The sequence below is a fragment of the Parus major genome, unplaced genomic scaffold, assembly GCF_001522545.3.
Source record: "Parus major isolate Abel unplaced genomic scaffold, Parus_major1.1 Scaffold371, whole genome shotgun sequence".
Taxonomy (NCBI): domain Eukaryota; kingdom Metazoa; phylum Chordata; class Aves; order Passeriformes; family Paridae; genus Parus; species Parus major.
Window position 1 is genome coordinate 40204 of NW_015379295.1, and position 12176 is coordinate 52379.

The 12176-nt window shown below is 28.8% G+C and overlaps 1 protein-coding gene across 1 annotated transcript in view; it reads right to left on the reverse strand.

The window, feature by feature from the left end:
- Nucleotides 1-268: 268 nt before the first annotated feature.
- The window catches only part of LOC107198914 (maltase-glucoamylase, intestinal-like), a 58793-nt gene continuing 46885 nt past the window's right edge, over nucleotides 269-12176 (reverse strand). Inside the window, exons 37-44 of the mRNA XM_033511591.1 lie at nucleotides 10872-11020; nucleotides 9500-9584; nucleotides 9334-9390; nucleotides 7678-7802; nucleotides 5466-5554; nucleotides 3674-3723; nucleotides 1716-1886; nucleotides 269-1174 (exon numbers count right to left, since the gene is read on the reverse strand). Of these exons, the coding sequence (XP_033367482.1) occupies nucleotides 1112-1174; nucleotides 1716-1886; nucleotides 3674-3723; nucleotides 5466-5554; nucleotides 7678-7802; nucleotides 9334-9390; nucleotides 9500-9584; nucleotides 10872-11020 (789 nt within the window). The 3' untranslated portion in view covers nucleotides 269-1111. The remainder of the gene's footprint in view (nucleotides 1175-1715; nucleotides 1887-3673; nucleotides 3724-5465; nucleotides 5555-7677; nucleotides 7803-9333; nucleotides 9391-9499; nucleotides 9585-10871; nucleotides 11021-12176) is intronic.

The following is a 12176-nucleotide window of genomic DNA, read 5'->3' on the forward strand; positions in this document are numbered from 1 at the left end:
AATATGCAAATGCAGTGGCTTATCCTGGGAATCTAAACTCTAACTTTGTTGAGATTTACCATTCCGGGCCCGGTCACCAGCTGGGCCCTCTGACCTGTGGTTGAAGAGACCATTTCCCTCCAGGAGAGCACAGGAGAATTTTTTTACTTAGCTCTCTTCAGAGGAGAAACGGGAGACACGTTTTCAGTCTCAGCTGCAACAAACGTTGGGGTCCACCAGATGTCGCTCTGTATTTGGAACAGCAAAAGTAACCACACGGACTCTCTTCTGAGTTGCACAAGAGAGCAAGTTTTATTATTCCAGATCTTGTTTTATAGACAGGTCTGAGAAGGTCCAGAAAGGTAAAATTCTCATTGGCCATTAAACTAACACATCACCATCACTGGTCTGTTGTGTACACTACCCCTTGACCTTCTCTTGTAAGAAAACAACAAGGTGACAAACAACACCTGCATGGTTGTCTTCTGTCTCTAAGGACTGATTTGATTCCTCCTTATGATTTCCCAGGCCACACTTCTCAGGCCAGTCTGAGAAAGTTCTGTGACTTGGTTTCCCACTGACATTGTGCTCCCTCCTTCCTTTTTTGCATTTAGCATCCATATTAATTAACACCGTAATTAAATCCTTCTCCCCACTCACGATGTGCAAATGAGGCCAGAAGAAGAATTTGCATGGATTTGTCACCCTCCCTTTTCCTCCATTCACAATACTTCCATCAAATTCACTGAATTCATCAATTTTTAATGTTCAAAAATCGCCAAAAAAACTTGTTTCCCACGGAAAATTCACAGCTCCAAATACGGAGCTGTAGGGAGAGCCAAAATTATTAAAAATGGGAAAATCCCACATAACGAGAGCAGAACGGCAGCTTCGTGAATAAATTAACACAGAATAAATTAACACGGAGTAGATTAACACGGAGTAGATTAAGGCAGAGTAAAATAATGAGGAATAAATTAGCTCTGAGTAAATTAACAAAGCAAGAACTTTTTACACATTTTTTAGTACAATAATAAAGTTATTTTAAGGATCTGGAGAGGCAGAAAAAGCGAGAAATAATTTATGGATGTGAGAAAGTTCCAATTTCCAGTGCAACGCCTCTTTTGGGGCTTTAGGCCCATTTCAGGGTGTAGTTCTGACCCAGCTCCAGCTCCAGTTGGGTGATTTTCAGCACCTTTGGGAAAAAAAAAGCAGCAAAAAATGACTCCCAGGCAGTTCCTGTGGGATTTTACCACAATTGTGAAATTTTTGGTTAATTACGGGAGCCTTTGGTACTTTTTGCTGTGGATTTTATAACATTTATTTCTGTTCTTTTACATAATAATTTTATATATTATGTAATATATCATCTATATCACTATGTAATATAGAAAATAGCGCTTAGTATCACATTATGTAGATTTTATAGTTATGAATATATATTATATAACTTTTAGAAATATATATATATATAAAATTTCTTGATATATAATTTATTTATATATAGTATATAATATATAGCATATACTATATACACATTATTTAACATATTGCCCCGTAACAGCCATTTTGGATCCATACATTAACATAAATCAACTTTCCACTCATTAATTCCCATTAATTCTCTCCAAAAAAACAAATTTTGCCCAAACCACACCAAGTTTGGGTTTCTCCGGTGCCGCTTTTTTGCCCCAAAACCCCAGAGTTTTAGAAACCCCAAACTGCCTGGAATTTACCTGTTTTTGGGGGTCATGGGCCACGGCATGAGGGGACGGGACATCAAGCCCATCGCGTGTCACTGTCACCTCCTGTATGCTCCCAGGGACCCCCAGCACCTTGATTTCTGTGAATTTCAGGGAATTTGGGTCCATGTACCCCCCATGCAGCACCCGCAGCTCCAGAATGTTCTGAAGAGAAGGAGAAAAAAATCAGGGATTTTCTCAGATTGCTCAGAATTCCCCTTCTTTCCACACCTGTTTGATGGTTGTGATTTTTTCTTTTTTTTTCATCCATTTCACCTCATTTTAGTCTTTTCAGAATATTTTTAAATCCCATTTGCAACCTTCTAATCAGTTTTAATCCTTTTAATACCATTATAATTATTGTTGACCCCATTTTAAATTAGTATTTAAAAGACTCTTTAATCCTGCTTTATTCCATTTTCATCCTGTTTTCATGTCTTTCAATCCTTTTTACACTGTTTTATTTTAACCCAGATTTTATGTTTTTTAATCCTCTTCTCATCCTTCCTAATCCAATTTTAAACCTTTTAATTTAAATTTAATTTAAAATCCTGTTTAAATCCCATTAATTCTCTTTTTTAATCAATAAATTATTTGTGGGTTTACTCATTTCCCCCCAAATTCTCATGGTTTGGGTTTTATCAGTTTTCCACCTTTTCCCATGGAATTTCTGCTACCAAGGAAAAAAAAAAGACATTGAATAATTGAAAAAAAAAAAAAAAGGTAAAAATAGTAAAAATACCTGCCTGGTGAGAATTTTTCGGTGGAAAAAAATATTGAAATTGATTAAAAAATGATTAGGAAGGGTTTAAAAGAGGATAAAAGGGATTTAAATGGGATTTTAAAGGTTTAAAATTGGATTAGGAAGAACGAGAAGAGGATTAAAAAAAGTTTAATATTTTTAAATATTAAAAATAAAATAAAAATACAGTATACAAAATATACATACAAAATGTATGTTGAAATAAAACGGTGTAAAAACATTAAAACTGGATGTACATGGAATAAAACAAGATTAAAGAGTCTTTAATAATTTAAAATGGTGTTAAAAATAATTATAATGTTATCAAAAGGATTAAAACAGATTAAAAGAATAAAAATGAGATTTAAAAGTACTTCAAAAAGACTAAAATGGGATGAAATAAATGAAAACCAGATTAAATGGACAAAAACAGGAGGAAAAAGACAAAAACTGCTAAAAAAATAAAACTGGATAAAAAAAAGATTAGAACAGAATGAAAAAGGAGAAACTGGAACAAAAAATATTAAAGCAAAATGAAAAGGACTTAAATAGGATTAAAAATTACAAAAGCTGAATGAAGATGACTAGAATCGGATGAAATGGATTAAAACAGGATGAAACTGACTAAAATGGGATGAAAATGGACTAAAATGAGATGAGAAATGGCTAAACCAGAATTAAAAGCACTAAAATGGGACAGAAAAGGGTCAAAAGAGGTTTTAATGGACTAAAAGATGATGGAAAAGACTAAAATGGGATTAAAATTGTTGGAAAATTATTAAAAGTGGATTAAAATTATTAAAAAGCATCAAAAAGAACAAAAAGAAGATTTGAGGATTGAAATAGGATTAAAAAGGATTCAAGCAGGATGGAAAATTGCTAAAATTGAATGGAAAGGTTCAAATAGAAGCAAATGGACTCAAAGAGGTTAAAAGGATTAAAATGGGACTAAAAAGGGCACAAAGAGGTTTTAAGGGACTAAAAGATTATGAGAAAGACAAAAATGGGATTAGAAGGATAAAAATAGGAGAAAAAAAATGAGGAAAAGTGGGTTAATAACTATTACAAATATTAAAAAAGGAAAAAACCTATTAAAAACATTAAAGAGGAAAAGGGCTAAAAGAGGATTAAAATGGTTAGAACAAGAGGACAAATAATAAAGAAGTGGTTGAAAAGGAAATTTTGGTTAAAAATTTGGTTTGGGACTCACAGAGCTGGCGGTGAACGACATCATCAGGTACTCGCCCTTCTCAAAAGTGTCTGGAGTGAGCAAAGAAATAAAATAAAAATAAAGTTGAAATGAGAATTAAATTTAAATTAAAATTGAAATGGAAATTAAAATTAAAATAGAAAAGAACAATTAAAAATAAAGAAAAACAAAAAGATAAAATTATAGGATAAGGAACTATAAAAATAAAATTTAAAATGGAAAAAAAATTAAAATTGATAAAATAAAAAAATACAGACAAGATATGGTGTGGAGGAAAGCCAGTCCTGTGACAGGCTTCCTCCTTGGTGATCTGCCCCCTAAGATAAGAGTACTTAATCATGGTGACCAAGCTGTGGGCCCCTTCCTGCTTTGGGACCCCATGTTATCTCCTTGTAAACCATTGGTCGTTTTACCCCCATCCTAAACTATTGGTCATTTTCCCAATTCTCCCCTTGGCTATAAAAACTCCAGCTTTTGCCCAGTTCCCCATCCTAAACTATTGGTCATTTTCCCAATTCTCCCCTTGGCTATAAAAACTCCAGCTTTTGCCCAGTTCAGTGGACGTGACCGTCACTGGCCCCTTCGCTGAAGACTGCCAATAAAGGACTCTTTACTCTCATGGGAATTAGCCACTTTTAGTGAACTCTACACGGCCTCCTGTCTCTCGTCTATGCATCGGCTGGGGTAACCCATGAGCAGAACTGGGCTGATCTGAGCTGGTCACTACAAGAGCTGAAATCACTTCTTAAAGAGCTGATCACTTGAAGCCTCAGACTGTTAATAGGAGTTACTCCTCACTGGGAACCACCCGAGACCCCTTGGACAGCAATTCCTTGCATGACCCCTATCCGGTATAGTCGGTGGCAGTGCTGGCGGTCGGACAGACCTCTGGACCAGCCAACAAAAATATGGAATCAAAAATAAAATAAAAATAAAGAATAAAATTAAAAAATAAGGTGAAATATAAATGTAAAATTAAAATTTAATAAGAAAAAAATTTAAATGCATAAAATAAAAAATAAAAAAAAATAATAAAGATTTTTTAAAAATTAAAATGAAATAAATAATAAAACATAATTTTACAAAATAAAGACGATAAAATAAATAAACAGAAACAAAAAATGAGGAAAATAAAGAGAAAATAAAAATGAAGAAAAGAATAAAAATAAATTCAAAACACCAATAAAAAGAAATAAATATGAATAAAAATTAATAAAATTAAACTCAATAAAATAAACCCAAAAATTTAAATGAAAATTAATAAACTAAAAATAAAACAAAAAAATCAATAGTAAAACAAATACAAAAGTGATGAATAAAAGAAAAATTAACCTATAAACTTACCAATACAATAAAAAAAAACAACCACAAGAAAAGGAAAATAAACATAAATAACAAAATCAAACAAAAATTAAACCAAAATAAAATACTTCATCCTTTTACTGCAGAATATTTTTATGAATATAATAAAAATTTACATTAGCTAAGTTTTATCCTTTTTACTGTAAGAAGCTTTTATTAACTTAATTTTAGCAACTTTAATTAAGGAACTTAACCTTAATTTAGCCATTAATGTGTCTTTTTATTCCTTCAAATTTCACTTCTTTGCATTTTATCTTCGTTAACGAACCTCAACACCTTCATATTTTTATTTGGTTTTGTCGCTTCACAAAACAGCCAGAAATCCCCAAAAACTCAAATTAAGGACCAAAAAAAAAAGGTGGGAAATTTGTGCCAGCAGGCCATGAGTTGATTAATGAATGTATTAATTAACTTTGCAAATGAGGCTGACCGATGCCCACGCCATCATCCCAGTAGAGGTTCCCTGAGGCCTCCTGGGCGTCGTCCAGAGCAACAGTCAGGAGCAGCGGGTTCTGGCGGCTGGAAAAACCAAACTTTTAGGATTTGGCACCTAAATCCAGGGGATTTGGGATTACACAGGTGGGAAATTGGGAAAATGAAATGAGAGGGAAAGAGATCCAGCTGAGAGGAAATTGGGAGGGCTCCTTATGTTGGTGTTGGGATTTTAGTGGGATTGAGGGAATGGGTTTGAGTTTTGGGTTTGGAATTGATTTTTAAAATTTTGATTTTGATTGCAGGGTTTATTTTCAATAGATAAAAATATAATTTATATTTCACACGTAAATTATATTATATATTTATCTTTGTTTATATTTGTAGAAATTGATACACTCATACTTATATATTATTTACATACTTACATCTTTACATATTTAAGTATTTTAGTATTTAAATATCTATAATATTGTGGATTTGTATATATCTACCTATTTACATATTCATATATTTATGTATTTATATACTAAGTATTTATGTATATTTGCATGCTTACATATGTTTACATATTTATTTTAAAGTTTTAATCTAATGTGTTTTTATAGTCTGTTTCTAGATTCTGAAATTACGTAATAATATATAATTGTTATTTATGTTATATATAATGATTATAAACAATATATCATACAAAATAGAAATATCTCTTATTTTACATATATTCTGGAATATGTTATTATATATAATAAATACAGTTTCTATACCAGATATAAAATATTACTATATGATGCCTTTCACATATTTATATACTTTAGTTAATATGCAAATAATACATAATATATATTATCTGTGTACTTATGTTAAAATTATATGAGATGTTTAAAATAACTATGCTACTTATTACATGTATTAATATTTATGCATATTAAGTATGAATGAGTATACCTTTATGTATGGAAAATGCTGTACTTATATTTAAATTCTTATTTTATAATTTTACTTTTAATTTTTTAATTTAATACAAAATTAAAAGAGGGTTATTAAAGATGAAACACAACATACAATATATCTATAATAAATAATACGTAATTATAAGAACAAATATTTTATACATTATGTTTTATGTATATTAATTTATATTATTTATATAATTATATTAAATTTTATTTTATATAAGCAATATAAAACATATGTTTTACAAGTTATATATTGTATAATGTTTCTCTATATTTCTATATGTTTTATATATACATATTTATAAATATGGAAAATATCTTTTATGCATAAAGTATGCTTTTACATTTAATATTTAAGATCATATATAATATCAAATATCATGCAAAGGAGTATACAGCAATGCAATTACTTATATGATAAAAATTATTAATGGTAGGAATTACATTTTATTTTATATTCTATTAATTTACAATCCCAAGAACCAACAGAATAAATTGCAGTTCAATTTTAATTGGCCACATTTTATTTGGTTGGTGCTTCTTACCATACCATATATTCTATATTTAGTATTTTGTCTTTTATCTTTAATATTTTCTCTTTCATATTATATCTTTAAATTTTCTGTATTTTTTATATATTTTATATATTTCATATATTTGATAAACAAAAAATCATAATAGTAATGTAGTAATAATAATGTTTAATACATTATAACATTATATTAAAATATATTTATAAAATATAAATTAGTATTTGATAATTTAATAATTTAAATTATATTTTAATTACATATAACAATGGAGTATTTTAATTACTTATTATAGAAATACTATTACATATTATAAAATTATATATAACATTTTTAATGCATTATATATGTGTGTATATGTTTAATATAGTATTAAGTTATAAGATGATAATATAATAATACTATATTAAACATTATTATTGCTACCATTACAATTATTATTTTGAATCTATTGAAAGATACAAAATATATTAAATATAAGAAAATACAGAAAATTTAAAGACAAATGATAAAAAAATAGAAATATTAATATATTGTTTTACATTACATATAATATATATAATATAATGCATTATATATTCAATATGTAATTATACATTAATATATACATATCAAATATTAAATATACACTAATAATAGGAGTTTAAAATACGTAGAGATTCACATTATGTTTCTTTATCCAGTTAAAAACCCCAAACGCTAGGATATTGTCCCCGTTTTTCACCTGAACCAAGTGTTGTTGGCCGGGAGCTGCTGGGGGAGGATGTGGCCTCCCCGCACATGGAGGTTGATGTGGCCCAGGGGTGCTGGAAAGTTCTGGAACTGGCGACGGAATACAACCTCCTCGTCCTGGGGAATGTCGAAAAATGGTTAAATTCATAAATAATCACAGAGTTTTGCAAAAAATTGACCAAAAAATTGAGAAAAAAATCACCAAAAAGAAGGACAAAAAATGGACAAGAAATTACAAAGAAAGTACAAAACATTTACTTAAAATCGACAGAAGTTCACAAAAGTTGACAAAACTTTACTAAGAACTGACAAAAATTTTACAATAGCAAGCAGCAATTTACAAAAGTTGCTAGAAATTTAAGAAATTTGTGAAAGCTTACAAAAAATTACAAAAATTTACTAAAAAACTAGTTTACTAAGAGGAGACAGAAATTGACAGAAATTGACAAAATTTTATGTAAACATATAGATATTTACAAAAAGTGTGAGAAATTTACCAAAAATTAATGAAAAGTTTATGACAAAATACCCAAAACGAGCCTCTTAATTTTATTTGAAGTTATTGAATTTTCTTTTTAGTTTTATCGATTTTGAAATTTTTGTGTTTTCTTGATTTTTTAAAAAACTTTCAGATACATCAAATTTTGGTAAATTTTAAAAATGAATTGGGTTTTACACTCTTAAATTTATTGAATGTTATTGCTGTTTGAAAATTAAATTTCTTAATGATCCAATGTATTGGAATTTTTAAAAAAGTTGCTGGGTGTTTATTTTTTTGGTATATTGAACTCTATCAACATTTTTTCATCTAGATTTTTAAAAATTTATTGAAATTTTTTTGTTTTTTAACATTTATTGAGATTGAAATTTTTTTAATTTATTGCATTTTATTGAATTTTGTTAAATTTGATTTGATTTCATTGAATGCTATTGACTGTTTAAACTTAGTGAATTTATTTTTTCAACTGAACTCATTGAACTGAATAAAATCTTTACATTTCAAAAATATTCTTTATTCTCAGGCTGTTTTTCAAAATTTGTGTAGTATAAACTTCATTTTTTTATATAACATAGGTAATTTATTGTGCATTTATGAAATGAGATAAAGTAAAGCAAAGTGAGACAACATAAAGTAACAGAAAATATTAATGTTAAGATAACATGAGATAAGGTTAAATGAAATACATACAATAAAATAAATAAAACTGAAAATAAAATAAGGTGTCATGAAATTAAATGCAATAAAATAAAAACAGTGAAAAAATATATTCAATAGAATGAATAAAATTAAAATTTTAAATTGAGAAATAATAGAGAAAAATGAACTATAAAATGATGAAAAATTAAAATAAACTAAATTTTAAACTGGGGTTAAAATAAGATCAAATTAAATAAAGATAACAAAAGGTAGAAATAAAATGAAATTAAATAAAAGACAATAAAGTTAAATAAAATAAAATAAAATATATTTATAAGGTAATTTTTTTCCATCACTATTGCTCCTCCCCTGCTCAACATTTGGGGGAAAAATTCACTCAGTTAAACGATAATAATTATGTTTTTCACATACATATGTTCCAAATAATTAATTAACCTAATTCCAATTCCATTTTCTTATCAGGAAAAAGGGGACTTTTGGGGAACTTACAGTGTGGAAATTGAACCAGCGGGCATCAGGCAGATATGCGCGCACCTCGGACACACCCTGGAATGAAGCATTTTGGGGCTTTTCATGCCAAAATCCCAATTTTCGGGTATTTGGGTGGTTTTTTGGGATTTTCCTCATTTTGCCCATTTTGTCCCAGTTTCCTCACCGGCTCTAGGACAGGGCTGATGAGCAGACCCGCCCCCCACATGAACTGCCTGTAAATGTCCCACGTAGTTCTGTCCTCCACAAACCTGCAGAGGAAAAAGAGAATTTTGGGGAAATTTCCCAATTAATTAATCTCATTGAAAATAATTATTAAAAGAATTTTGCCTTTTCATGTAAGCTAAAATAAGTCATTGCCATTTGCTATTTAATTATTCCAGTTAAGTTTGAAAATAAAATTTATTTATAGTTATTTTTCTATTATTTTTGTCATATTTATTATCATATATTGTATATTTTAATGTATTATATTAAAAATTACAGATTTATATTCTTGTATCATGTTATATATAACTATATATGTAACTACATTTATTATGAGTTTATATATTACAATATTATATTTAAAATAACAAAATGTATTTACATACAGTATATATTATAATTTATATAGCTATATATTGTATTTTATATATCTTACATTATTTTATGGTGTTTTCGTATTTCATATTATTATGTATTTTACATATTGGTTTACATTATTTTTATATCTATGATTTTTTATTAATTTCTATGTTTAGAAACCATGCTTATAAATAACATAAAATATAATATTATAATATTATTATATGTATATATTATATAATATATTACTACATTATAAGTTATTTTATATTTATTAAAATCACATAAACATTCTCCAAGTGTAAATACATATATTTTATAATATATAAAAGATTATTAATAAGAAATATGAGTAGAAATTGAAATCTAAATAGAAATATAGAATATTATATAACTATATATTTTATATATTGATAAATTGAAATATAAAATATTATATATATTTAATATTATATATGAACATCGAAAATTACTATATTACATACTTCTTTGTGCCGCATATTTATATAATATTTATATATTTCAAATTTTTTATTATTATTCTTCTATTTTTACCTTTTAATGATTTTAATTTTAATATTTTACATACATTTCATCCTATATATTTTATATCTATATTTCATTTTTATGCTTGTATTTTATGTACTGTATATATCGTATAATTTTTATATTGTTTTATTTTAGATATTGTAAACATTGTAAATATTTTAGATATTGTATATATTGCATATAATTTTATATTGTATAAAATTTATACATTGTAATTTTTTTTTTATCTTTTTATTTTATATGTGACACAAAAATACAAGTCCAAATACATTTTTATGCATACTTTTACACATATTTACATCTAAAAAAAATTAAAAACACAATATACCCATTATTTTTTATGTGATTCCACAGGTTTTTTGGGCAGATTTGGGAACCCCATGGATTTTGGGGTGAAAAAGCGTGGTTTTGGGCAAACTTACTCATGCAGGAGGGGCCGCACCACAGTGCTGCCACGGACGTGGGCGTGGAGCATCAGTGTGTAAAGGTGGGGCAGGAGCCGGTACCGGAGCTGGAGCACGGCCCGGGACAGATCCGCGAAAGTGGAATTCCAGGCCACGGGGTCCTGTCGCTGAAATGAGACAAAAATCTGAGGCTTTGGGTTATGGGGGGAAAACAGTGATTTTGGGTAATTGGGTGAAAGATGGAGATTTTGGGCTATGGGATGAAAAATGGAGATTTTGGGTCATGGAGTGAAAAACAATGATTTTTGGTCGCAGGGTGGAAAATGGTGATTTTGAGTCATGCAGTGAAAAATGGTGATTTTGAATCAAGGAGTGAAAAACGGAGATTTTGGGTAATGGGAGAAAAAAGTTGTGATTTTGAGTATGGGAAAATACAGGAAAAATACAGGGAAAATATGGAAAAGATACGGGGGAAATACAGAGCAAATGTGGAAATTATAGGGAAAATATGGGGAAAACTATAAGAAAAAAATATAGAAAAAATATGCTAAAAATGGGGAAAATATAGGAAATATAGGGAAATATGGGGGAATACTGGAAATGGGGGAGAACATGAGAAATAAAGGGAAAGTATGAGAAATATAGGGAAAACATGGGGAAAAATAATACAGGAAATAATGGAAAATATAAGGTAAATACAGGGAAAGTATGGGAAACATGGAGAAAATGTGGGAAAATAGGAGGAAAATAGAATAAATACAGGGAAAATATCAGAAATACAGGGAAAACACAGGAATTATGGGGAAACTATGGGAATTATGGGAAATATGTGGAAGTTTGAGGAAAATATGGGACATATTGGGGAAAGATAGGGAAAAGATGAGGAATATTTGGGAAAATATGAGGAAAACATAGGAAATAAAGGGGAAACGTGGGTATATAAGGGAAAAATGGGTTCTACTGAGAAAAGATGGGTCATAGACTGAAACTATAGGAAAAAATTAGGAACTATGGGGAAAATACTGGAAATATGGGGAAAATATGGGAACTACTTTAACAAAATAGGGAAAAGATAGGAAAATATGAAAAATAAAAGTGAAAATATGGAGAAAATGCAGGAAAAATGTGAATTATGGGGACAATATGGGAAACATTGAGGAAATACAAGAAATATAGGGAAATATGGGAAGTACAGGAAAATGGGGGAACTAAGGGAAATATCAGGGAATGATGGTGAAAATATGGACAAAATAAGGGAAATACAGGGAACATATAGGAAAAGGTTTGGGGAAATATGGGCAAAATATGGAGGATATATGGGCA